The sequence below is a fragment of the Physeter macrocephalus genome, chromosome 8, assembly GCF_002837175.3.
Source record: "Physeter macrocephalus isolate SW-GA chromosome 8, ASM283717v5, whole genome shotgun sequence".
NCBI classification, from domain to species: domain Eukaryota; kingdom Metazoa; phylum Chordata; class Mammalia; order Artiodactyla; family Physeteridae; genus Physeter; species Physeter macrocephalus.
The window spans coordinates 15394493-15421896 of NC_041221.1; the positions used below are offsets into that span (position 1 = coordinate 15394493).

Here is a 27404-nt window from a genome sequence, read left to right on the forward strand (position 1 = left end):
CGCGGGGCGGTGAGGAACACGAGGGGACTCGGGGGGTTCATCAGGAGACAGGGCTCAGGAGCCAGGAGAGAAAAGGTCGACTGATGTAGCCGCACAGAGCTTACACCTTCCTGGGGGCAAACGCCAGGCGCAGAGCGACACCCGCGGTGCCCGCTGGCCGGGGGAGGCTCCGCCCCTCACAGGAAGGGCGCGGCTGTAGGACGCGCCCGCCGGTGTGCGTGTGAGGGCAGAGCCGCAGGCCCGCTCACTCACGTGGCTGCTCCCCCTGAAGCCGAGCACCCGAGGCCGGCCCGAGGCGGGGCTGTCTTCCGTCTGCCTGTCTGGACTCTCCCCACGGGACGAGCGACCTTTCCTCCACGCTCTGCTCCTCTTTCATTTTTTTCTGGTGGAATTACGCTTCCTGGCTGCTTTAATATAATTTTCTCGCAAATGCCGTTTTCAAGTATTATGCATGTTTTCATTGGCCCCTTTTGGGATAAATCGTCTCTTTCCCCAAGTTCCACACGAGCAGGAGCCCCGGTCCGGCCTTGCATCTGTGCACCCTCGCAGTTGCCAGAAGGCTCGTCAGAGGAAGCGAGATGACCTTGGAATTGCCCTTTGGCTGCACGCAGGCTCCCCCTGGGCTCACCTCGCCCCGTGCAGCTGCCCAGCGAGGAGAGGGCCGGGGCCTGGGTGCCTGAGCGCAGCTCTTCTCGACAGTCGCCGGTGTCCCGTTAAATGTGCAGTTAAACGTCTGAGCCGATTTCCTCATTTTCATGTTGATGTTTTCTTTCTTTCTTTCTCCCCCAGCACTGCGGCCTGGAGGGGTGGGGAATGGGCACCAGGTAATTCCCATTCAGTTTGACGTTTTCTAACATGGCTTTTCCCTTTGGTTTTCTCAACGTAATTATTAATTCAATAGAGGGAAGAGATGTGACAGAAGTTCGTATCTTTGGATGGTCTGGTAAATTGGAAAAACTGTTTTGTTTACCTCCCAAGTCGGAAAACCCTGCTCTTCCCTCCTGTGTCTTTCTCACCTGTGAGTCTCCTATACTTTCACACAGAACATTTCACTTCCGTCACCAAATGTGTGGGGTTTCCCCACATCAAGCGGTCCTCAGTGACCCCCGCATGGGTGTCCTACAGTTCAGTCCAGTTCTGACACCACCCACCTGGAGATGGTGTTGGATCCCACAGGTAACGGCTCAGTCCCACAGGACTGTCCTCACTTCAGACACCAGTCACAAATCCAGGTTGCCACCTGTGTCCCCGTGGAGTGGGGTGCGTCACCCTCCTGGTATGTGGCTGTGTCTGCCGACCCGGCCCCCCGAGCCTTATGCTGTGGGGACTGCATGGAGGCCTGATCCACGGCTAACTCCATCTCTAGTCCCCTCCCTACTCTGGAGAAGGGGCGTGGGGCGGCGCCGTAAGCTCCAAGGTTCTCATCCTGGCTTGGTCTTCCTGGCGACCAGCCCCCACCCAGGAGCCACCCAGAGTCACCTCATTGGGACAAAAGGGGCTCCTGATGCTCTTGTCACTTGGGAATTCACGAGGTGCCCCACGTCAGGCGCCGGGGCAGAGACCAACATACGTGTTTCCTACGACCGCACACCTGGCCTTGCTGGGTCAACCGGGATGAAAGAAACATGTTCCTGAGTCCGGGAGAGTCCAGTGCCGGCAGAAGCCCGGCAAGGCCACCACTGGGGGGGCCTGCAGGAGGGGTGGTCACTGCTGAGGAGGGCCTCGGGGGGAAAGCACCCCGAGGCATGCCAACCTGGAGAAGCTGAAGAGGTCTGAGCAGGCCCTGGGAGTGAGGGTGGGGCTGCCAGGGAGGTGGGTTCTGGGGTCCGGGTGCCGGGAGTACAGTGGTGGCATGGCGTGATACCACAGGATAAGACGACATATCTATCTGGTTTTGTCCTGGTTCCTGGCACAGAGCTCGTAAAACCTTTCTGATTCCTGCGACCTTGCTAACCAGGTGACTGGGGCGCTGGAGAGCTTCAGGATGGGGCTGGTCGCTGAGGAGCCAACCCTGATGAGAGGTTGGAACTTAGGCCCCACCCCCAACCTCAGGGAGGGGAGAGGGGCGAGGGGCTGGAGGCTGAGCCAATCACCAGAGGCCAGCGATTTAAGAGCCTCCACAAAACCCCTAGAAGATGGGGCTGGTGAACACATCTGGGGGGGACACCCCAGCTCCACGGGGACATAAGCTCCCAGATGTCACCCTATGGACGACTCCATCTGTGTCCCTCGTAAGAAACCAGTGTTTCCCTGAGTTCTGTGGGCCATTCTAGCAAATTACTGAACCAGAGGCGGGGGTCGTGGGAACCCCTGATTTCTGGTGACGGTGGACAGTGCATCCCCTGGTCTAGAGCGGGGGACAGTCTCGTGGGCCTGAGCCCTCCACTTGTGGGGTCTGCACTGCCTCCTGGCAGTTAGTGGCAAGTGTTGTGAGAAAACTTCCCTTCACCAGCTGTGCCCGGCACCCTGACGGGGGTCCACTCGACAAGATGCTGAGGACACGAAGCGAGAGGCAATGCACATGCTCAGCGGCCTGCGGACCTGGCACGGCACCTCCAGGGCATCACGGCCCCGGGAGCTCAATCTACAACACACCTAGGACAGTAAAGGGCTGGGGATGCCAGCGACACCCAGAGCAGGAGCCCTGCTCTGGCAATGCTGGGTTTGCAGGAAGCCCTGGGACGTGACAGCACATGCCCAGGTGGGGTGGGCAGGAATGACCAGCGGAATGATATAGAACCAAGAGGCCACACAGCCGGCATACGGCACAGCTGCTGACAGACCGTGGGGCGGCCTTCTCTCAGATTCAGGTCAGAAGGACACTTGCTCGTATTCTGTACTAAAATTCAAGGCATGTTTTCAACCATATATAAAAACACCCCAGAATTAATAAGAAAAAAGAAAAACCAGTAGAAAATGGGCAATAAGACCTGACCGGTCACCCTTCTGGTGGAGGGGATGCCAATGGAGAGGGTCACTGGTGACAAGAGAAACACAGGACGGCCACGGTGCACAGGTGGACACCATCCAAGTGGAGGGTCAGGGCACACACAGGTTGCTTGGTACCTGACACCAGGTAGCAGGACCTGGGGGCCACTACTACGGGCTGCTGGCGGGGACAAACCATCCAGCCCTGGGGAAACACTCATAGGCATCAGCCTATAAAGCTGACCTCCCACCTCCAGCTCCCAGCAATTCTGCTCAGGCCCGTACCCAGGAGAAAACCTGCCTGTGTTCCGGACATGACGAGAGGTTCTGGAGGGTCAGCTCTAATGGCAGGTGGAGACATCCAAATACTCGCTGATAGGACCAGTGGGTCTCAGGACCCCTTCAGTCCCTTGAAAAGGCCTGGGGAGAGCTTTCTGGGGTTATCTTTGGTCTTTGACACGTTAGACTTTAAACTGAGAACGAGCTTAACTGACGACAGATAGGTCATGTGGCCAACGATTCAGGAACACGACAGGGCCCGTGTCCCCGAGAGCCAGGGAAAGTCCAGGCTCAGGACACAAATCCAGTGGGAAACACGTTTTCATGTTTCTGAAATCAATTTATGGGAGAAACCAAATTCTTAGAATCACAGTACTTGGGGTTTCAGGGTCTCCGAGAGGCTGTGTTTCATCGCCATGACCAGTTCAGAGCTCCTTGGAGGGCCTGTGGCACTGTGGTCAGTGCTTGGAGGCCCAGGGTTGGCTCGGCGCCCACCCCTTCCAGATCTGCTCCCACCCGTGATGCCTGAAGCTTGTGCACAGCTCTGGATAAAGCTCTGGGGTAAATTCCTGGCTTTATTTTCATATTCACACAGCAGGACATACTGACAGGAGGGAGGCTTTCCTACAGGAGGATGGGACGTGGCAGTCGGAGCTCTGCCACGCGGGGGCCACGGCAAAGGACTCGAGCACAGTCTGTGAGCAACTGCCTGACCGGGACCGATGGGTAGGGGTGGGTGATGGCAGGAGGCGTGCTGAGGGTGCCCTGCAGGGGGTAGGCCTGGCCCTGCGGCCACCTCGAGGGTCAGCCTTGTCCCTCACCTTGCAGAGGCACCAAGCAAAGGCTCCAGGCCCCAGTGCTCCTGAGAGCTGGATGGGACCGAATCCAGCAGGATTCCAACGGGAAGTGGGGGCAGGCCCACCTGGGCTGCTTGATTTGTCCTGAAGGGATGCAGACATGGGAGATGCCTCTTTGTCAATAGCAGAGCCCCAGGGAGGAGGTGGTTGACATGCCCCACCTCTGCATCCTGAACACTTGGAACTATTTTATTTACAACACTGAAAATAACACACCTACTGTGTCCTGAACAAAGAAATGAGTGGAAATTTCTCTCGTGTTTTAAGAGGCAAGTTCCACTCGTGGGATTCAGCGCCTGCTGGGGCTGGCACTTATGCAGCCCCACAGGACAGCAGTGGCCAGCAGGGACCTCAGCGTGGGGGGCCCTGATCCCAGGGGCCCGGGGAGACCCACTTTTCCCCCACACTGTGGCACTTCGGTCAGAAGAGGCCCCTGCTCAGGGGCTGAAGCCTGCTCCCTGTGTACCTGCTCAGCTCCTCGAGAACCTGCTTCTCCTTCTGGTACATCTGAAAGAGAGGGGGTGGGAACAGCTCCAGATTGGCCCAGCCTCCGCGGGCCCTGGGGCTCCCTCCCTGAGGCCCGGGGCCTCCCACACAGCCCAAGGCAGGCCGCGGTCCCAGTGCACAGGGAGCACTGACGACGTGCTGCCCGGTGGCGGTGGCGTGTGAACCCTGCAACCAGCAGGGGGCTGGGGCCAGGTGCTGAGGTGGTGGTCTCGTGTATGAAGAGGAGTGCCTGCCTGGGTCGCAGGAGAAGGGGCCAGACTGGGTGGCCCGGCCCTGAAAGCACCGGAGGGGGTGTGTGAGGACGGCCCCCCGGGGAAAGGGCAGGCTGGTGGAAGCACGCTGGAGGCTTTCCTGAGATGCTGCCGGTGTGTGGGAAGCAGTGGGGCTGAAGAGGGGAGCCAGGCGGCCACAGCAGGGCTGGGGTGGGGGGTGGGGGGCGAGGCGGAGCCAGGGTGTGGCAGGTGTGGACCCAGCAGCCTAGGAAGGCCGGGGAGAGGCCCACTGCCCGGAGACTACCTTGTTAAGGAAAAAATGCTTTTCTTCTATGCTGTTCAGGGAACCCGTTTGATTACGAATATAATTCAAGTTAATAAAACACAATACGGTGCATCTACCAACACAGACCTTCACAGACAGAAAACACTGGCAGCCTTCCAGGAAACAAACTGCCGCAGAACTTTACCTCACTGGTCTGGATCAGACACCTGCACGCTCTAAATCCTGTTTCCATTGACAAATACCATCACAATGTCTCTTGTAAAGGTTTTTTTTAACTTTAAGCCATTTGAATTTTATAGAATTTATGGAATGTAGTGTCTCTCCTCAGACCTTTCTTTCAACAGGGAATAAATAATGCAGTTAACAGCATTTAGAGAGTCCAATATTTAAGACAAACACTGTCTTTTTTATAAAGCAGGCATTATAAGTTCCTTATTTCAGTGCATTTCTCCATTTGGTTTTCATACTTGACTGCAAGGGGAAGATGGTGCAGCCCCGGTTCCTGGGGCCTTGGGCTGCAATGCCCCCTGTGTGTGTGTGCTGGGGACAGGGGATGGCTCCTACCTTCTGCCACTCGGCCTCCGTGCTGTGTGTGAAGCCCAGCAGACACTGTGGCACTTCGGTCAGAAGAGGCCCTTGCTCAGGGGCTGAAACCTGGCCCCTTTGTGCCTGCTCAGCTCCTTGAGAACCTGCTTCTCCTTCTGGTACCGCTTCTGCCAGTCGGCCTCCGTGCTGTGTGTGAAGCCCAGCAGGTGACAGAGCCCGTGGGTGGCAGTCACCTGTCAGAACCATTAAGAAGCTGCCTCAGGGGGTGGTCAGGACCAAGCCATGAGCCAGGGAGGAGGAGGAGGAGGAGGAGGAGGAGGTCAGGGAGAGCTCGGTGGATGCCTGGTGGGAGGTTAGGACACTTTCTCTGGGCCCAGGCAGGGCTGTGGGCAGGTGGCAGGTCACAGGGGTGGGGTTTGGGAAGCGGCAGTGGGCCTGGCCCCTGCGGCAGGATGTGAAGATCAGGATCTCCTCGGGGCTGGGGTGGGTAGCTGTGGAGACATGGAGGCCCAGGGCAGGGGAAGGGGAAAGGTATCCCGGGCTGTTAGAAGGTGCCAGCATGCAGCTGGGCACCAGCTGGGAGGACAGTGGCTTGGCCTGGCCCTGTGCCGGGGGGTGAGGGCCCTAGGAGTGTGGGCTGCCCCTCCGCTGGGGGTAAGAGAATCCTCAGGAGGTGTGGGGGAGTGGAAGAGGTCCACAACTGCCCCCCAGCCCAGAGCCCCCAGGGGTGCCCAGCTGCTGGCCACAGAGATCCCAGAGCTGAGACCTGTGCTGACTAGTCCTGTCTATGCTGCAGTTGCCCCAACTCCCAGGGAGAAAGCACACCCTCCTCCTGGCAGCACCCTGACGCCTGAACACAGGGCGTCTTGCTCTAAGCTCTGCTTCAAGCCTCGGAAGCACTAGGCTCCCCAAAGATGATAATTCAGGGTGTGGCCATTCGGCCAAAGGAAAATGTCTCAATTGAATCCACAGGAACGTTAAAACACGACTCACTCACACACCACTTTTCAGAACACTCCCACCACCCTTCGTGGCATCAAGCTGAGGACAGATCTGAAGGTCCTGGAGGCCAGAATCCTGCCTGCTTTGGGCAGTTCAGTAAGAAGCTCATGCAGCAGATCCGAGCTGGCTAAACACAGCCTGCTGATCTCCAGAGGTAAAGCTAAGAACAAGGCCACTTTGGGGGCTCCCTCTCCTCAGTTATACACATAGATGCTCCCTGTCCTCTCCCCTCGCCCAATGGTGCCATGGGGCACGCAGACCCCATGGCCCAGGCTCTCCTCTCTGAGGGATGGTGAGAGGGTGCTGCCCCTGCCTGTGGGTCTCCCCCAGTAACCTCTGTCCTACATGAGGACGAGGGTGTGTATGCCCATGTCGCCTCCACCTCTTCTCATGGCCTGGATGGAGGACATCAGCCTTTGCTTTGCAATCAGGATCTGTCATTTCAGCACTTACAGTCAGGATGTCATAGTAATCTTCATTTTCTTTGCAGTGCTGGAAGATATACTCCACTCCCAGGAAAATGTCTCCTAAATTATAGTCATCTGGAAAATCAGGCTGGGGAATTTCGCCTGCTTTCAGATTCTGAAAATGAGGAAACACACATTTGGAGAACATGACCTCAGAACACTAACTGATCACAGGCCTACAGATTTCACCCCAAGAGACCCTGTGTCACTAGTCCCAAGGCAGACAAGTCGGGAACTGTGGCAGAGACACTACACACGACTGACTGAAGATGTTCCCACCCTGTCAAATGAACCTTCCATTTCTTTCATCCTTCCTAAGGCACAACCACCCAGCTCCCTAACTTCTATGGAGCTAAATCACCACATCCATACAAGCTTACATTTCTGTTTTTTCCAGTTGTTGTTTTGTCCTAAACAAATAATCTTTCTCATTTTCCCACATAAAGACCATAAAGACCAGTCCATTCAGTTGAGGCCTGTTCACACTAAGCCAGTCACCTATGGCTTGATATTTAGGGTGTTAATATTTTTACTTCCTATCAGGGAAAATGGTAAGTGGATACTTTAATACATTTTTATATTACACATTGAACATTTTACTTTCTTTCCATTTATTTCCTTAGGTGTGACACTAGTGGATTAAACAGTAATCAATATTTACTTCAAGTAAACTGCCAGGTTGCCTTCCAAAAGGGTCGCCTCAATTTCTGCTGTTACTAACAGTGTGGGGGCCTCGGATCGATCATTCACATAACATAGGTAGTGACCTGATAGATACCACATATTTGTTTAAAACATTCACCCAATTCTTTCCTTTTATTCTCAGAGTTATTTAAAAGTTTTCAATCTATACATATGCATTATTGAGTCACACTTAAAACTGCAGAAGCACTTTCTCATTAATTCACTGATACAGAACGTGGGGCCAGGGGGCCCAGCGATAGGATCTGATCAATAGGGGATGGTCACACGGTACTCTCTCCTTTTGTATTTGAAATTTTTCAAAGTAAAACTTAAAATCATGTCTGTGGTATAATTAACAGGGATTTACAGAGGAAGGTAGGCCAGACAGGAACAGGAAAACAGCTTTTACCTCGTGAAATGGAAAGGAAAGCACATCTGTTGGGGTATTTTTGTCTCTGTAGATTCTATTAATCTGCTGAATCTTTCTGTTGTCGACACAGACGACCCCCAGGTCGAACCTCTGCACCCCCAGGGCTCTCCGCACCGCCTGCACCTTCTCGCGGAGCCGCGCCCGCCTCAGGGGCACCGCCCGCTGCAGGTTCCTGACCACCAAGCTCATCGCGGCCCTAGCCACCGCGCCCTATAAAAGGCAGACAAATCAGAAAACCCTCCTAAGTTCTGTAGAAACACCCGCGCACACACACTCAATTCATCTTGTTTGGTGGAATTCGTTGAAAAACGTCATGGAATGTGCCTTTCACCATAATGAAGCCATAACACGGAAGGACGTGAACAGGCCGTGGAGTCAGGCGCGCCAGACCTCAACATCCCCTAGGAAACCGGGGCGGCGGGGAGAAAGGGCCCAACGGTGAAGGTGTGCACAGTGGGGCGGGGCGGGGGGCGCGCCCCGTCGGCTCCGGGCCGCCCGCAGGGAACGCCCGCCGCCCCTCTTTGGAGAGGAGGAACTTACCGGGCGGAAGCCGGCGGGCCCGGGCCTGGACGCCGCGTACCGGAAGCTCCGCTGCCGCCGCCCGGCCAGAAAGCGGAACCGGAGCGCGTCGGGGCCCAGGCGCGGGACGGACCGGAAGTGGGGCCGCATAGCTTTCTGCGCGCTGCGAGCAGTGAAGCGGTGAGTCTGGCTGTCGCGGTCTTTGCGTGCGGCTCCAGCCCGGCGCCAAGGGGCCTTGGGACGGCGGGCGGCGTCGTCTCTGAGCCGGATGGTGAGCGCGGCGCGGAGCTCGGGCGGGCGGAGGTCTCCCCCTTTCCCGCCGCCGCGCCCGTGTCGGTAACGGAGGGGGCGCCAGGGGCGCGGGGCCAGGGTCGCCGGGAGGACATTGCGGGCGCGGGGGGGAGCATAGCGGGTGCGGGGGAGAACACAGCGTGTGCGGGGCCACCCACCGCGCCGCCCGTGGTTTGGATTGCGCTGCAGCGGTGCCCCTGTCCCTCGGCGGTCTGGGGTGGGGCAGCCTCTCTGCGTGAGCACTTTTGTTCTTCAAGCCAGCTCCTGGGGGTAATCGCTCGCGTGTAAAAACGCAAATTATTTCTTTGTCTAGAAAGAGTATTTGGTGCTCTGGTTACTGGGAGAAAAATTAGACGGGAGGAAACACTGAAACACTAATGTTTTAACAGTGTTGCATTCTAATTCTCTGGCTGTCGAGATTGAAACACGTCAGAAACCTCCTGTCTGAGTAACGGCATGTATTTTCATATTGCTATTTGAGGTTTTCCGTGAATTTACCGATTCAGTAAGATGTTTTGAATTTTTGTTTTTAGTTTTAAACGATCACGCTTTAAAGCTCCGTAACAAAGTAATTTATTTGTACCAACTTCTACCCCGCACTCAAAACCAAAACAAAACAAAACAACCCCAGCAGTTGGCTCTCAGAAAATAAGAATACTTAGCCCTTTGCTTTACCTGACACGTGATTAAAAATTCTTTTCTTAATCTTCCAGCGCTACATAGCTGTGATGGTCTGAGTTTTTGTCTTTCAGCTTATTGTGAAGATGAGGGGGAGCTCCCTAGCTGAACAGATCGTTTGAGGAAGGGGACTACTTTTCTGCACGTAGTATTTATTACTTTTCAGTAATTGGATCAGAAGATGAATCCAGCTAATCCGTTCAGTGGACAGCAGCCTAGTGCTTTTCCACCATCTTCCAGTACTTCCATAGGGACGTTTCAAGCTAAGCCACCATTTCGGTTTGGTCAGCCCTCTCTTTTTGGACAAAACAATACATTATCCGGGAAGAGCTCAGGATTTTCACAGGTGTCCAGCTTTCCAGCATCTTCGGGACAAAGTCCTTCTTCTTCAGTGCAAACATTAAGATTCTCCCAAATCTCAAATGTTGGACTCTTTTCTGGACTTGAACACATTCCGGCCTTTGTTGCTACCTCTGGGCCTTCAAGTTCATCTGTGCCTGGAAACCCAGGATTTAGTTTTAAATCACCCAACCTTGGAGCATTCCCAAGTACTTCTACTTTTGGACCAGAGACTGGAGAAATAGCAAGTTCTGGTTTTGGGAAAACAGAATTTAGCTTTAAACCTCTGGAAAATTCAGTGTTTAGACCAATATTGGGGACTGAATCCGAGCCAGCGAAAACTCAGAACCAAATTACTTCTGGATTTTTTACATTTTCCCACCCAGTCAGTAGTGGACCTGGGGGACTGGCCCCATTTTGTTTTTCTCAGGTGACAAGTAGTTCAGCCACCAATTCAAATTTTACCTTTTCAAAACCAGGTAATAATAATTCATCATCATCTGCCTTTACTTCTGCTTTGTCAAGTCAAAATGTGGAGGAAGAGAAGAGAGGCCCAAAATCACTATTTGGAAGTTCTAATAGTGGCTTTACTAGCTTCCCCATATCTTCTTCAGGGTCCTTGGGTGAACCCTTCCCAGTTAGCAAAACAGGTGTCAGACAAGGATGCGAAGAAGCTGTTTCCCAAATGGAGCCACTTCCCAGCCTCATGAAAGGACTGAAAAGGAAGGAGGACCAGGATCGGTCCCCAAGGAGGCACGGTCATGATGCAGCAGAAGATTTGGACCCTCTGTTGAGGGGCGATCATCCTCCAGATAAACGACCCGTCCGCTTGAATCGACCCCGGGGAGGCACTTTGTTTGGTCGGACAATACAGGATGTCTTCAAAAGCAATAAAGAAGTAGGTCGTCTGGGCAACAAGGAATCTAAAAAGGAAACTGGCTGTGCCGAGTCTGGGGAAAATGACCCCTTGGCCGTCCCAGGAGGCAGTCCGTCTGTCCTGGCACCTTCCCGGCTTCCAGGTGTGAATAAGGAGGAAGAAACTGAAAGTAGAGATAAAAAAGAAGGTGCGCTCTAAAAATGTACAAAATACAGTAAATTCTGCCGGCAAGTTCTTGGTAAATTTCCCTGGGTGTTAGTTTGAATTTCGTAGTAAACCCCCTGTAAACTAGGGATCCTAACATACCATAGGATCTCAGAGCAGGTCTTACATCCATGAAAATTTCCTTTGCTCTTACCTGGTTGATGCCTCCTATTTGAAAACATTGCATCTGATACATTTCTGTGCCCGTTCTCTGATCCCCTAGATTCTCTAAGAGGAACTCCTGGCCGTCAGAGTAAAAGAAGTGAGAGCACAGACATTCTTGGGGGCTTGTCTCCTGCTGAAGTCACAGCGATCCAGTGCAAGAACATCCCTGACTATCTCAATGACAGAACCACTCTGGAGAACCACTTTGGCAAGATTGCTAAAGTGCAGCGCATCTGTACCAAGCGCAACAAAAAGCTTGCAGTGGTGTATTTTTTTGATCATGTGAGTACTCCGACAAAGTTAGAGTGAGCTTTGTCACTTTAAAACCTGTTTTTTAAAATCTATCAGTTATTTGCTTGCTGGAATTTAGAAAAGTACTGTAATGTCTTAACTTAGACTGGAATAGCACTCTTTATTTCATAAATTTAAGTCATTTGTGAAAAGCTTGCAGTCCGCACTGAATGCAGTGTTCAGAAATGCTGGGTGAATGATTCCCGTGAGGTCAGATTTCTCTAAAGCACGTGGGAGTGTCCCTGTAACCACATAGCACTTTTTCAAACTTGAGTTTTCTTGTTTTGTTTTTGATTTTGTTTTATGTGGTCATAGTACACGATCACTGTAAACATTCAGAACAATACAGAAAAGGTAAAATCTTCTTGTAATCCCATTCTCCAGAGAGAACTGCTCTTAATGGTTTATATACCTTGACTTTAAATTTATGTATATGCACATATACGCATGACAACATTGGTTGTAGGGTGTATACTTACATGAGCTGCTCACGTTATGTAGCTTTATATTATATTTTGTTATTCTGAATGTTCTTGTGGGGAAAAATTACGTTCTATAAAAATTTAGAAAGCATGTTTTCATATTTTTTAAAATGATAGAAGTATTATCTGTCAGCATAGGGAAAAAACCCAGAAAGTCCTATGGCAGGGGGCACAAAATCACCCATAGTTCTATCCTCTAAGATATCAACCATGAAGATTATGGTAAACGTCTTTGGAAATATATAGTCACATTGTTTTTACACAAATGGGATCACAACCACATATGCCGTTCGGTAACCTCTTCATGTGGTAATCTTCAGTAGCTTCTGAAGTCCATGAACAGTGTAGATGAGAATGGGGTTGTTAAGTGCTACATGGCATTCTGTCCTGTTTACCTACTTAGCTAACTTTCTGTTTGTGGACATTTTTGTGCATATATTTCTGAATATATCCTTTGTTTAAATTCCTGAGAGTGCAAGTTCTGTGCCAAAACATATGTGCAGTTTTAGGGGTTTTTGCCATTTTATTCCCTTCTGTTGATTTTTTTTTTTTTCAGTTTAGCAGCATTAATTACGTTCACAGTGTTATACAGCCATTACGTTATCTAGTTCCAGAACTTTTTCATCCTCTCAAACAGAAACTCTGTAACCATTAAGCAGTAACTCCCCATTCCTTCCTCCCCCAGTCCCTGGTGACCTCTCATGTACTTTCTAGCTCTATGAATTTGCCTGTTCTAGATACTTCAGATAAGTGGAATCATGCAATATTTGTCCTTTTGTGTCTCGCTTATTTCAGTCAGCATAATGTCTTCAAGGTTCATTCATGTGGTTGTATTTCATTCCTTTATTCCATAGTATGGGTGTTACCACATTTTGTTTATCTATTCATCTGTCCATGGATGTGGGTTGTTTCTACCTTTTGTGTATTGCGAATAATGCCGTCGTGAATATGTTGTGCAAATATCTCTTCAAGACCCTGCTTTCAGTTCTGTTGGGTAAATACTTAGGAGTGGAATTGCTGGCTCATACAGCAATCCTCATTTTTTTAAAGTTATTTTCTAGCTATTGCAATGTGCTTTTTCTTCCAGCTGAACCCTAAAAAAATACATAAAAAATAAAATATATAAATATATTGTCATTATAAGCAGTTCATTGATAATGGAAAGTTGAGGTCCTTCATCACCCCCATCTCTCCCGTTAGAGCAAGCACCATTATCTAGCGTGGTGAGTGTTTTCCTAAATTTTTTCATAGGTACATCTATAGGTATACTAACACATAGTTGGGTTTGTGTATGCATATTTTATGACAAATTGTACCCTGTGTGTGTCATTCTGCAGCTTCCTTTTGGGTTTAAGTGACTTGGCAGTCTTTCTGTTCCCGTGCAGGAAGTCAGCTGGTGAGACTCATCTCACCAAATGCCAGTAAGGCCAAGTTTATGGGTTCTATCACGGTAAAGTGATTAATTTCGAAAAGGAGAAGGGCAAATACATCCTTGTGAGATAGGCAGGGTAGGTGAGGGCTGTGGCTGCCAGGGCTGAAGGCAGATGGTGTGGTCAGAACATGTGGTTGGCAGAGGTGTAGCTCCGCTGTATGGAATTCTGATAATTGCATTTGAGAGCTTCATTTCCTTTGGCCTCCTGATGTCCTTGTACTTTGTGTTGTGGACTGTTTTCCAGGCATCTGCAGCCCTGGCTAGGAAGAAGGGGAAAGGTTTGCATAAGGATATGGCCATCTTCTGGCACAAGAAAAAAACAAGTGAGTTTTCAGTTGATATTTGCACAGTCTCTGCTGCTTTGTGTGCAAGGCCTTCGAGCTTTGAGTGGGGTGGGGGGGGGTGGGGCTGCCTGTAATATTTCCTTGGGATCCTCTGTAACATCCTGTCACAATTACAATATTACTTTTTCAAGAAAAAGTAAAGTCCAGTGTTGAGTGACTTGTGATATCATAAACTCTGTTCTGACCTTTGTGTCCTCAGGTCCCAACAAGAAACCCTTTTCCCTCAAGGAGAAGCAGCCAGGTGATGTTGAAGCTGGCCCGGGCACTGAGGACACACCCTTTCAGCACTCCCCTCTTGGCAAGCCCGTGGCCAGGGCTGCAGCCGGCAGCCTGAATAAAAGGTGTGGCTGGTCCTTCCGAATGCCTGTGTTTTACAGGGCAAGTGGGTTCTGTGACTTCTACTGTCACTAAACAGGAGGGATTTCATAGCCATCATGACGGCGTGAAAGGGAAGTGGGTGATATGCTGACACCTAAGCAGGGGCTGAAGGATGAGAAGAGGGCCTGCGGAAGGGGAAGAGGCAGGCGGCCCTGAAAAGGCCCGGCCCCCACCTCCCTCAGTCCCACAGCCCACGCAGCTACTGTCGTGCAGTCCATCTGATGTATACATATATAGGGAATCACTTTTCCCCTTAAAACGTCTAATTGCCTGTAAACCACGTGTTCCTAATAATCGCTTCTAGCAACTGTTATAACTGTGCAGCCGTGTGCACAGCTCTCAGACCAGGTCTGGCACTCGGTGTGTACTTCAGAGACCTCCCTGTGTGTGTGGAATCTCCGTTCCCAAAGGCTCCTCCCTCCCCTGTGCTCGTGGCCCCAGACTCCTGTGTGACCTCACCTTCCTTTTCACATCAGGCCTGCTTCTGTTCAATCCTTCTTCACATATTTTGGTCAATGTATAGCTTTCCTCACGTTTTGCAGTCAACAGCTTAGTTGTGGATTTGCTTTTGTTTTTTCCTTTCCTTACATCTTCTTTGACATTCAAGTTCATGGAATGTTGAAAGCCAGCTAGAACATGGGGAAGCTGACAGAGAACACCCGGTTCTTTTTAGTACATCCTTCTACTGAAGGGGAGCTGTGTATGAAAACGTGTAGGCATGGTATTTCCTCATGGTGTTAAAACGTTCTTTTATTCCACTCTTAGTTTCATTTCTTTGAGATAGAAGTCTACAGATAATTCATTTCAGCTCTTTAAATGGGCGCATCTCACTTTTGAAGAACACGAATTATGCGTAGTATGAGTAATGCCTTCACGGGCATCGCCAGTGTCGTCAAGGCCGCCTGTCTTCAGCGCTGGGCTTCCCAGCTGTAGAGGAGCAGGGTATCTTGGAGGATAAGAGAAGTGTTCAGATGTGGAAATGATCCGAATGCCTGATGGACACACAGCTCTTAGCATGTCATCTTCCTTGTAGCTCTCCAGTGAAGAAGCCGAGTCTTCTGAAGCCCCCTCAGTTTGAGGGAGACCCGTTTGACGAGGGCTCCGAGGGCTCCGAGGGTCTTGGGCCGTGTGTGTCGTCTCTCAGTGCCCTGATAGGTACTGTGGCTGAGACATCCGAGGAGAAGTACCGCCTGCTTGACCAGAGGGACAGAGTCATGCGGCAAGGTACGGGGCTGCGTCTCGGCTGAGGCGGGCTTCTCGGGAGCCATGAGGGAAGGGGTGACCTCTGTCTGTGGGCTCCACTGCCGTTGAGTCTGCACGTATGATCTCTGTTGCTTTCTAGTCTCCTGAGGCAGTGAATGTAGACGTGGAGATAGTGCAGATGTGTTTGTAATGTAATTTTATTTTCGGAAGAAAGCTAACAAACCATTGATCCACGCTAGATTAAATAATTTAAAAGGGCAGTTTTTAGACATTGAGAAAGCACACATTAAAAAAACAAAAACTTCCTATTTAACAGAAAATCACCACAAATAAAACTACAAAAGATGTCAATCCAGGGGAAAAATCTGTAGCTCATCACAGACAAAGGGCTGATTTCCCAGATACAGAAAGTCCTGTAGAGTCAGTATGAAAAAGACCAAATCCAGTAGAAAAACGAGTAAGGTCTGAGAGGTTCAGAAAAGGAAGTGTCAAGAGCTCTTGGAACTTCCCTGGTGGTCCAGTGGTTAGGACTCGCTGCTTTCACTGCCGAGGGCCTGGGTTCAATCCCTGGTCGAGGAACTAAGATCCCGCAAGCTGCTCGGTGTGGCCGGAAAAAAAAAAAGAGTTGGCTCTTAAACATGGAAAAAAGAAATGGAAAGATGCAGATGCTCTTGGCCCGTCACACAGCATCGAGAGATTGAGAGATGCAAACCACAGCCGCTAGGGCGGCATCTTCCCATCGGGCCCCAGCGCTGCATCCTTGGGTGGGCTGCTCCGGGGGAGACAAGTTGGTAGTGTCTTCAGGCTTGGGGACACTCACGCCTTTGACCCAGAATTCCACTTCCAGGAGTGCGTCCCACAAACTACCCCACGTGTGTGTGATTCACTCACAAGGTTGTTTGTGATGACAGAGATTGGAAACTGACTGTCCATACGGTGGGATTCTAAATAGCCTGAAAGAAGACTGGGGTTTCTTTATGGAACAATGATCAGTATTTATTGTGAAGTGGAAAAAGCAGGGTGTGGGAAATGTCTACCAGTTGTGTACAGGAAAGGGGGAAGTGTGTGTGTGTCCGTATATAGGTAAGTGTACTTGCTTATGTGTGTGTAAAAGTCATGGAGGTGAGAAAGGATCGCTCATGCTGATGGTCAGGACAGGGGAGCAAGGGCGGGGGGGCGTCCCATCTTGGACATTGTTACACCTTTGGAATGTTGAACCACGCGAATGTATTTAAAACCTACTTAAAAAGCAAGTGTCCTATTAACACTAAGCAATATGTGCAGTGACCAAAAATAAAAGAGCACATGTACCCTTCTTTGCAAAGTTTTTTCAAAAGTAAGTTTAACCTGTAGGATTTTCCTCTGTGGAGAAGCTGTAATGGAATAATCACAGTGTCTCCTTAACACGGTAATAAAACCTGCCATTATACATTATCATCATTGACATGTGATTTTTGTATTCCAAAAAAAAAATTATTACTAGATATTGGAATTTTTTAGAATAAAAATAAGATGTGAATGTTTTAAATTTTAGGTTGTTGCATTCCATTTCATTTAAAAGATACTTTTGTTAACTATTTAATTCTGTGGGTCATCATAGTGGTTTATTTAGGTCAGGACCCAGCTAACTTCCATTATGTGATTCCTGTTATACTAAAAACATGATGAAATACTGAGAGTTTTAGCATACTGGCAAATTTTGAATATTTTCATTTAAGGAATTGATCCTTTTAACAAAAATACTGCAGCATGATTGTGTGTCATTGAGGTCATTATAGGAGCCATAAACACCCATGTGTGCACCCCCCACCCCGCAAGAGTGCCTTGAAGGTCTGTGATTGTTGGAGACCCATCTGGAAAGGGGAGAAGCCCTGGAGGGTCTTCATGGGCCTTGATGGCCTGTCACCTGGTGTGGTAGGCTGTGCTTTCCTTTCTGTAAGGCCCAGTGTTTTTAAAATTTCTTTCTTTTCCTTTGTAGTTTGATGTTTATTTTTATTTCTCCTTTTATCATTATGAAAATGCACTTCTCTGGCTTCCTGGTAACTGTGTGGTGCATTCTTACTTTTTACTTGATGCCTTCAGCTCGGGTGAAAAGGACCGACCTGGACAAAGCGAGGACTTTTGTTGGGACGTGCCCGGATATGTGTCCCGAGAAGGAGCGATACATGCGGGAGACCCGGAGCCAGCTTAGTGTGTTTGAAGTGGTCCCAGGCACTGACCAGGTAGAGCACCACGCCCCCAGGGTGCTTGCCAGGCTGCTGTCCGTACTACTCACTGGGGTGGAGGGGCATGTGCAGGGGAGGGAAGGCTGCACTGGTCCTTTCTGTCCATATTTGGGCTGGTGTTTACTTTTCTAGAGGGCGGTGGGGATGTGCTGTGAACAGTCGTGTTCCATTGTCTGCATTGTGAGGTGTGTAGGAAGCAGTCTTGCGTAAGGTGACTGGACCATATGGTTCCCTGAAGAAATAGACAGAGATTTGTTTTATAAATTAAAAAGAAAATTTTCCCATTTTTTCTTTTCACAGTTTTATTCCTGTCCTTTTTTATGTTTATATTTTGTGCATTTGAGATGATGCTCTAGGTATGATTTTGTATGAATCTTTTTCACTTAACATTTTATTATGAGCATTTTCTTTTGTTACGGTAAACTCTTTATAAGCATTCAAAATTTTGAATGTAGGCATATTATTTGATTATGTAGCTCTGTCCAGACTCCCCATTTTGCAATGATTAGGCTGTTTCTGATTTTTCAGTGTTACTAAGAATTCTGTTGGGCATGCTGTGTGTAATGCCTCTAAGGTATTCAGCTTCCTTCCTTCTGATGGATCCTACGCATGAAGTGCTGGATCAGATGTGTGACCTTTCTTAAGGTTCCTGAATATGTTTCAGTGCACGTTCCCTGTTGTTTCCCCAGAAATCTGCACCATTTTAGATTCTTTTGCTCTCTGTTAATTTTGCTTGCGGGCTTCTGCTCCTTTCCTGGCCGCTGGTTTCACACAGCTGCCTTCGCCTGACTCAGGGTCCCCAGCTAGGCAGCAGTTGTCAAGGCAAAGGCCCAGCGCTCCTGCCCCAGGAGACGGTGATGACAGCTCCCAGCCGGTGCCCAGGGCCTGGGCTTACGGGCGTCTCGGCTCCACCCTCAGCTGCACCTCTTCAGCCTCTTCTTGCAGGTGGAAGATGCCGCTCCAGACTCTCGAGGGCCTTCCCCAGGCCCTGCTGCCCCCCTGCCCCACCTCGCCCTCCTCACTGCCGGCTCCGTTTCTGGTCCGTGTAGGCTTAACCTGGTGTTTGGGCATGGCTGAGACCTTTTAGAATCTTTAACGTCCTTTACCTGTCACACCTCTGTGCTTGGAGCCAAGCAGGTGTGTCCTCACTAAAATTCCTCTGTGTGTTGATGTGATAGCCTCTTGTCTTCACTTCTTGTCATGTTTGCCAAAAACAAGTTTCTCTATTTTGCCTTTGAATTTTAATTGTTACCTGCAAAGAGAAATTTTACGTTTTAAAATTGTATTCTGTAGTATTGACCTTATTGAAGCGTGTGTGTGTGATTTTCCCCGTTTTCGGGCACAGCAGCTGGGAGGCTGGCCTGGCACCTGCCACCCAGCCGCTCGCCCCTGTTCCCTGCCCTCAGGTGGACCACGCGGCAGCCGTGAAGGAGTACAGCCGCTCCTCAGCAGACCAGGAGGAGCCCCTGCCGCATGAGCTGCGTCCCTCGGCCGTGCTCAGCAGGACCATGGACTACCTGGTGACCCAGATCATGGACCAGAAGGAGGGCAGCCTGCGGGACTGGTACGACTTCGTGTGGAACCGCACGCGGGGCATACGGAAGGTATCAGCCACTTGTGACGTCCAGAGTGAAAGTGAGAGTTCTTGTCATTTTACTCAGTTACATTTCATCCGTAACAAAAAATACACTGTTACTTAAAATCATTACAAAGTCCTTTTAAAATATACTTCATGGGCTTTGTTTCAAATTGAAATCTGAGAAATTCAGGTAATAAGCACGATTTTTCTAATAGTTGATTCTTATGTGTGGGAATACGTTAATGAGATCTATGTGTATATGAGAAACGTGTATGTAAGGTGTGTGTGCGTGTGTGCGTACAGCGCGCGTACAGCACATGTGCATGTGTAATTTTCCGCCTCGCTCGTGTCCAGGACATCACGCAGCAGCACCTGTGTGACCCAGTGACGGTGTCTCTGATTGAGAAGTGCACCCGGTTTCACATCCACTGTGCTCACTTCATGTGTGAGGAGCCCATGTCCTCCTTTGATGCCAAGATCAACAATGAGAACATGACCAAGTGCCTTCAGAGTCTGAAGGAGATGTACCAAGACCTGAGAAACAAGGGCGTGTTCTGTGCCAGCGAAGCAGAGTTCCAGGGCTACAACGTTCTGCTCAATCTCAACAAGGGGGACATCCTAAGGTGAACTTCCCAGTTCAGAAGCCAGCCTAAGCCATAGGGAAAGGCAGGGTTTAACCAGGAAGCGAGCACTTAGGATTAGCGGTGCTGGGAGCACTGAGTTTTCTCTGGTGTCGAACGCTGGGACGTTAGTGAGAGAGCTGGGCTCGGCTGTGCAGCCCCTGCAGCTCAGCCGCTGGGAGCAGAAGCTGGGGACGCCTGCTGGCACCAGTGCATCCAGAGTGGCCCAGGTCCTTTCTGAGGACAGGCTCTCCTTGTCGGTGGGAGAGCACGAGGAAGGAGTCTGCCGTATGAGCAGAGTGGGCGAGTGAGCTAGGACAGGAAGGCTCAGGGTCCCCTGTCAGAGCTGTCAGTGTGTTTCCTCGTATATGTGTGCACACAAACCTCGTCAAAGGTCTGAGTCACAGGAGAGGAAAACATCGTGTGAAACAGAAATGCTAAGGGTGGGATAGTAAGAATGAATTTTAAACCTTGCCCTGATCTATCTTAGACGTTTATATGGTTAGAGTCCACTAGCCTTCCATTCCTGTCGTTGGGAAACTGGATCCCAAGTTTCCCTTATTTATGCTGAAACTGTTTTTCAGCTTGCAGAATATGTAGGTGTGTGATTGATTTTAAATTAAGCCTTGGAGGTAAACTAGTTAGGGAAAATGGCTGTGTAGTCTTTTCGTATATGATAGGCATTTGTCCCTTATCTTGAGTAATTCTTGAATAATTAATTTTTTTTTTTTTTTTCGGCCACACTGCGTGGCTTGTGGGATCTTAGTTCCCCGACGAGGGATGGAACCCGGGCCCTCAGCAGAGAGAGCACGGACTCCTAACCACTGGACCATCAGGGAAGTCCCCAAATCAGTTTATCTATAAACAAAACAAAGTTAAACTTTGTTTCTTAGATGTCATCTTCAAACACAGCTGGCAGTCAGTTGGCATTAAAGTAACTCTTCGATAATCAATTCTTAAATTATTGCTTCAGGGCTTCCCTGGTGGCGCAGTGGTTGAGAATCTGCCTGCCAATGCAGGGGACACGGGTTCGATCCCTGGTCTGGGAAGATCCCACATGCCGCGGAGCAACTGGGCCTGTGAGCCACAATTACTGAGCCTGCGCGCCTGGAGCCTGTGCTCCGCAACAAGAGAGGCCGCGATAGTGAGAGGCCCGCGCATCACGATGAAGAGTGGCCCCCGCTCGCCACAACTAGAGAAAGCCCTGGCACAGAAACTAAGTCCCAACACAGCCATAAATAAATAAATTTAAAAAAAATTATGGCTTTAATTTTATTATTCATCTTCTTTTTTAAAAAAATTAATTTATTTATTTATGGCTGTGTTGGGTCTTTGTTGCTGTGCACGGGCTTTCTCTAGTTGCGGCGAGCGGGGGCCACTCTTCGTTGCAGTGCGCAGGCTTCTCATTGTGGTGGCTCCTCTCGTGGAGCACGGGCTCTAGGCGCGCGGGCTTCAGTAGTTGTGGCACGCGGGCTCAGTAGTTTGGCTCACGGGCTCTAGAGCGCAGGCTTAGTAGTTGTAGCGCATGGGCTTAGTTGCTCCGCGGCATGTGGGATCTTCCTGGACCAGGGCTCGAACCCGTGTCCCCTGTGTTGGCAGGCGGATTCTTAACCACTGTGCCACCAGGGAAGTCCCTCATCATCTTTTTAAAGAAAATCTTTGTTACCAATCCAGGAGTGGTGGCTTTGACATTGCTAAACCATGAACATATTGGCATATGTGACCATATCAAGACCTTCCTTTTCAGTATAGTTGAAATCTGTTTTATTGTCAGATCTATTTTCATGGAAATTTTGTCTAATTAAAGATCAAATTCTAACCCCTTTCATCTCCTTTACTTAACAGAGAAGTGCAGCAGTTCCATCCTGCCGTTAGAAACTCCTCTGAGGTGAAATTTGCTGTTCAGGCTTTTGCTGCGTTGAACAGTAATAATTTTGTGCGATTTTTCAAACTGGTCCAATCAGCTTCTTATCTGAATGCTTGTCTTCTGCATTGTTACTTTAATCAGGTGAGTACTGACACTGTACTTGCAGAATTTACGAAAGCTGGTTGCTACTTGTGACATTTAAGAGCTTCTTTATGACAGGAGCATCTCAGCGGGTCCTGGGCTAAGTCTTGTGCAGCAGCCCCTGAGGGGATACTCCTGTTACCTGTTTATGGGGTTGGCACAATTGATCACCGATGGAAAGGCTGTGCAGTGGGAAATACTCTTCTTCTGGTTCACATGAGAGAAATCTCTTCAGAATGATAACTTGCGTTCAGAACTATCATCTTCCATGGAAACAGAGAAGCCAAAAAGCAAACTGCATGCACAAACCCCTAACCTAGAACTTATTAGTGTTATCAGTCTTCATTTCTGGAATGAGCTCGATGTTGCTAAATTCATTTCGGTAAATATCTAAAGTGCCTGCTCTTTGTTGCGCTGGGGTTACAAAGACGGGGCAAGACCAGTCTCTTACCTCAGGATTTGCATAGAGTGTGAACTCCTGGTCTCAGATTTCCAGAGTCAGGTCTTCGCCTTCTGAAGCACTTGGGGACGATAATAGAGCAGCCTGCAGGCCCACCTCACACAGCACGCCCCTGTGCTGTCCCGTAGCTGCGGGTGGGCGGGGTGGGGGTGGGGGGATGCCGGGAGAATGCTGCCTGGAATCCTTGCTGGGAGCCCCTGGCGGCCGCTGGGTGGGGAGGAGGTTGCCTGGGAATTCTCGGGAACCTGCCTGGCTGGTTTTGTGACTCCAGGTCATTTTTCTTCTTTGGTCACAAGTCCTCCTGTAAACAGTGACTCAACCCACCATCACATTCCAGGCAAAGTCTTCTGCAAGTTTGCTCATTGTCAGATCTGACAGTTTCCAAGAGAACTGAAATTCTGGAACCAATGAAAAGATTTCTAACAACGTGCCGCTTGGGGAACTCTGTGCAGTTGATAAAATACAAGTGATAGTCGACCATTTGTACCCATTTTAATAATTTTAAACTCAAAAGAAATCTAAGTGTTATTCTTTAGAAAGACAAAGTGTTTCACTAACAGTGGCCCACAGTGGCCCATTGTCTCCTGGACCTCATCTCCTCTCCCGTCTTCCCTGGCTCCACCCCCAGCCCCCCCCAGCCTGCAGCACGCGCCTGCCTCAGGGCCTTTGCGCTTGCTGTTCTCCCTGCTCTTCTTTCTGCTCACAGAGTGTACAGTGCTCCCCTCCTCCAGGGCCTGGCTTGGCTGCCCCCTTCTCGGCAGAGCGCTCCCTGTCCTCGTCCTCAGCTGTTCTTTCTATCGCACTATCACCGTTAAACGCACTGCATTTTGTACGTTCATTTTGTTCAATGTTGGTGTCTCCTGCCACATCAGCTACGTGAGGACAGGGGTCTTGTCTGTACACCGTTGGGCACTCAGCATGGACATGCATGCCAGCCTTGAAGGAACACTGTAGGTCCGGGTTGAATTGGTTAAAGCACACTGAAGAGGAGGAGCAGGGCCACCGGAGTCCTGGGATCAAACCAACCTGTCAGTGCCTTCATGGTTCGCTCGGTGCACGTGTTTAAAGTGCTCAGTGTGACGCTGTGAAGCAACTTCCTCTCTGACTTGTACTCAGTTTCATGTCACACACTTTCCATGGCATTCCATCATCTCTGCAGTAATGTTTAGCAGCTGTACAGCTTTCTGTTGAGTGGAGGATGCACAGTGTACTCTCCCTGCCCTGCTGGTGGGTGGGTGGTTTTCTAGTATTTCATATAAATAAAGCCTTCATGGCCCAGCCTTTTCCGTATGTGAAACTGTTCGCTTTGCATCGTTTCTGGGCATTCTGCTGAGCAGACGGCCCGATGCGCGCTAAGCTTGGGACCCGGGGTGCTTTCCAGAGGGACTGAGCCGCCTGAGGTCATGGAGCGCCTGACCCTGTGCGACTCAGTGACTCGGCTTCTCTCAGATCCGCAAGGACGCGCTCCGAGCGCTCAACGTGGCATACACCGCGAGCACCCAGCGCTCCACCACCTTCCCCCTGGATGGCGTGGTGCGCATGCTGCTCTTCAGAGACGGAGAGGAGGCCACAGACTTCCTCAGCTGCCACGGCCTCTCTGTCTCCGACGGGTAAGCACCGAGGCCCGAACCGCCGGGCCTCTCTCCTTTTCTCCCTTTTAATTCTGGGAGGGATGGGAAGTGCCAGTTGCGCGCCAGGCCCTGGAGAAGGCACGTTCCACTGCCTGGGGTGTAGGAGAGCAGGCGAGGCTCACAACCGCGGGGGATGTCCCCAGGTCACACGCCGTTCGTCAGCAGTTAGGGTTCAGACTCTTCCTGACTTTTCCCAAGTTACTCAAGAACCTGATGGTCGAGGTTGGGGCCTTCCTTGTTCTGTCCCTGAAGATGGCCTCTCTGGCCAGGCCAGGGCCTCTCCTCTGCTGCAGTCAGAGTTTTGAGAACGTGGTGGAACTTGTGGACCCTATCCCAGAAAATGGCTTCATAATGTGTAGCCTGTCGCGTCTGGATCTGGGGTTTCCCTGAACCCATCCTCCTCTGACTCCTCAGCCCTGGCCTCGTCTGCTGCCTGCAGACCTGCCCTCCCAGACGGGGTGAGCTGGGAGCGTGTAGGGGAGCGTCGCTGCACCTGGGGCTGCTAACAGTGAGGCCAGGTGGCTCCCGTGTCAGGAGGAAACGCTGGCAGTGGTGGATGCCGTGGGCTGGGCCTTTGCTGCCTCCCCTCATTTCCACGTGGCCGTCTGGCGACACAGTGACTGCAGGGCACTGGGGAGGTGAAGGGCGGCCTCTCGCCTGTGTAACGCCTCTCCATGGGTTCTTTGTGGTCTGGGTAGCTGTGTTGAGCTGAACCGGTCCTCGTTCCTGGAACCAGAGGGTTTATCCAAGGCCAGGAAGTCGGTGTTTATTACCAGGAAGCTGACGGTGTCAGTTGGGGAGATCGTGAATGGAGGGCTGTTACCCCCCGTCCCCCGTCACACCCCCGTGTGCAGCTTCAACTCCCAGAACAAGTACGTCGGGGACAGCCTGGCTGCGGAGCTGCCCACGGGCACTCAGAGACCCGGCTTGGACGTGGCGGGTGAGTGAGGCTGCGGTCTCAGGAGGGCGCCAGCTGTGCTCCCCTCTAGGAGGCCTCATCCTGGGGCCCGGCGGTATCAGCTCGGTGCTGCCTGAACGGCTCCCTGGCGCCACAGTGCTTTGTTCCCACGGGTGAAGCACACACGGTCCCCCGGCTCGTGGCTCAGGGGGCGCCCTGTAGTGGTCTGCTTGGGGAGGGTGGCCAGTCCTTAGGGTCACTGTGGGTGGCCAGGGCTTGTCCTCGGTGCCCACGTTTGCCTGTTCCTTCCAGGTGTAGGGAGAGGAGAGGAGTGCGGTACGGAGGGGGACGAGACCCCCCCGGCTCTCCTCCTGCAGCCCCTGCCCACCCCTGTGCCAGCTTCTCCTCCACACCTCCCGGCACTGCCCTTGAGCATGGCGCCCAGCCTCTTCCAGCCCCCTGTGCAGCCCCCCGTGCAGCTGGAGCTCCTTCCCCCAAAGTCTGCGCCTGTGTACGCGGACGAGGTAAGGAACCTTCCTGTCAGGGCTCTGAGGGCCCGTCATGGGCAAACATCCAGCTGCCTCTGATGTCCAGTCTGACCACTGTCTGTGTCCCTGAGGTGTCCCTGGGGTCAGCATGCCTCTGACAGGTGGCCCTGGGGCCAAGCAGGGCCTACCCACCACACAGGTCGTGTGACTTGATCTCGCCACCCTGTTGCTGGGGCAGGCACTGGGCGCCACACCACTGGGGGATCACGGAGGCCTGAGGTGGGGAATGAGGAAGGGCCACAGAGGCTGGGCACGTGTGACGTTGGGGTGCAGCGCTGTGGCCGTCTGAGTGGCCATCGTTGAGCAGGCAGCAGTCTTGTCCTGGCCTGTCCAGAAGGCTCCTGTCTGGTATCAGCAGGATCCCTTTCCAGGAGCGCACAGCCGACCCCCGTAAGGGTCGTCAGACGCCTTCAAACAGCTTCCAGTGATGAGGTCTTGGAGGGATTTCTGAGCTGGGCGGACGGGCCATGACGTCTCTGTGGTTCCGTGAAGACCTTCAGTACCTTAGGCTGTGGAGGCGGATTGCTTGGTGATAAGCTGGGTCTGGATCGAGGCGGCGTTTCCCCAGCCAGTCTGCCCTCTCCTTAGGACCTGGTGCAGGTGGTGGATGAGCTCATCCAGGAGGTTGTTCAGAGGGACTGCGAGGACGTTGGCGCCGCCGGGGCGGCCTTCGCAGCCACAGCCCTGGGGTAAGTGTGGTGCCTCTCCTGCTCCGAGGCCGTCGCGCTCCCTCCAGACACTTCCTCTCATAAAGCTGCTCTCAGTCTCCAACGAGAGATCCCAGCCACCCCTTTGTACAGGCTTAAATGTCCGTCCTGCTCGCTGGTGGGTATAATCCCTCACGTTCCTGACCTGTGTTTGTCGTTTGCAGGTAGTTGCTATGTGTGTATGATTTTTGAGTAGCATTAGGTTTATTAAAGTTGTAAATTAGAAACCTGTTTTTCTTTAAACTTTAAACGTGATTACAAATCTAGTAATAAAAAAAATCTAGTAATAATTAGTTCGTTCTCTGTTAAAAAATAAAAACACTCACTTTACTTGATCTTGGATTAAGTCACAGTTTATAAATTTGACAGATTAAATTCTCTTAAACATTTTATACCATTTGCATTTAACACCATGATGAAATTTCCTTAGACATTTCAAACTACACTTATAAATTTTATAAAGCTGATTTTGTGGAACACTTTAAGCATCTAGTCTTGATAAATTTAATAATCAGTATCTTTCTAAACTCTTAAGCAACTTTTGGAGTTAATATTTAATTAAAATCTGCCAAATTTAGTAAGTCAGACTTTCTTAAGGATTTCAAACTTCTTTTAAAAATTCTAGTACATATAAAGTGACACAATTATACGAAATGGTATTATCAATACTTAAAAACCGAAGGCACTTTTTGGCCAACCAGATAGTTCCCTGTATAAGCTGTAGTAATCAAGGCAGTATGGTACTGGCACAAAAACAGAAATATAGATTAATGGAACAGGATAGAAAGCCCAGAAAGCAATCTTGAGAACGAAAAATGGAGCTGGAGGAATCAGGCTCCCTGACTTCCGATTATACTACAAGGTTACAGTAATCAAGACAGTATGGTACTGGCACAAAAACAGAAATATAGATCAATGGAACAGGATAGAAAGCCCAGAGATAAACCCACACACATATGGTCACCTTATCTTTGATAAAGGAGGGAAGGATATACAGTGGAGAAAAGACAGCTGCTTTAATAAGTGGTGCTGGGAAAACTGGACAGCTACATGTAAAAGAATGAAATTAGAACACTCCCTAACACCATACACAAAAATAAACTCAAAATGGGTTAAAGACCTAAATGTAAGTCCAGACCTTATCAAACTCTTAGAGGAAAACATAGGGAGAACACTATGACATAAATCACAGCAAGATCCTTTTTGACCCACCTCCTAGAGAAATGGAAATAAAAACAAAAATAAACAAATGGGACCTAATGAAACTTAAAAGCTCTTGCACAGCAAAGGAAACCATAAACAAGACCAAAAGACAACCCTCAGAATG

General features: G+C 50.4%; 2 protein-coding genes across 8 annotated transcripts in view; one reads left to right on the forward strand and one right to left on the reverse strand.

Moving 5' to 3' along the window:
- Nucleotides 1–587: 587 nt before the first annotated feature.
- On the reverse strand, nucleotides 588–8833 carry YBEY (ybeY metalloendoribonuclease). 4 transcript variants are annotated; one of them, XM_028492774.2, is made up of 5 exons: nucleotides 8739–8833; nucleotides 8178–8408; nucleotides 7071–7199; nucleotides 4531–4571; nucleotides 588–798 (listed from the first exon to the last, which is right to left on the reverse strand). In XM_028492774.2, the coding sequence occupies exons 2-5, from the start codon at nucleotides 8385–8387 to the stop codon at nucleotides 726–728; spliced, it is 453 nt and encodes a 150-aa protein (XP_028348575.2). In that variant the 5' UTR covers nucleotides 8388–8408; nucleotides 8739–8833; the 3' UTR covers nucleotides 588–725. The 4 variants fall into 4 exon arrangements, with proteins under 4 accessions (XP_028348575.2, XP_028348576.1, XP_028348574.2 ...); XM_028492775.2 differs by lacking the exons at nucleotides 588–798; nucleotides 4531–4571; nucleotides 8739–8833 and adding exons at nucleotides 4585–5648; nucleotides 5795–5848; nucleotides 8530–8618; XM_028492773.2 differs by lacking the exons at nucleotides 588–798; nucleotides 4531–4571 and adding exons at nucleotides 4586–5648; nucleotides 5795–5848.
- A 2-nt stretch (nucleotides 8834–8835) lies between these two features.
- The window catches only part of MCM3AP (minichromosome maintenance complex component 3 associated protein), a 36601-nt gene continuing 18032 nt past the window's right edge, over nucleotides 8836–27404 (forward strand). Inside the window, exons 1-14 of one of the 4 annotated variants that reach the window (XM_028492766.2) lie at nucleotides 8836–8897; nucleotides 9761–11089; nucleotides 11330–11553; nucleotides 13721–13799; nucleotides 14020–14161; nucleotides 15232–15422; nucleotides 17484–17623; nucleotides 19033–19230; nucleotides 19560–19828; nucleotides 21671–21833; nucleotides 23743–23903; nucleotides 24623–24864; nucleotides 25135–25346; nucleotides 25959–26059. In XM_028492766.2, coding sequence (XP_028348567.1) covers nucleotides 9868–11089; nucleotides 11330–11553; nucleotides 13721–13799; nucleotides 14020–14161; nucleotides 15232–15422; nucleotides 17484–17623; nucleotides 19033–19230; nucleotides 19560–19828; nucleotides 21671–21833; nucleotides 23743–23903; nucleotides 24623–24864; nucleotides 25135–25346; nucleotides 25959–26059 — 3344 coding nt within the window. In that variant the 5' untranslated portion in view covers nucleotides 8836–8897; nucleotides 9761–9867. The other 3 variants (XM_028492767.2, XM_028492768.2, XM_055086492.1) reach the window with 3 other exon arrangements.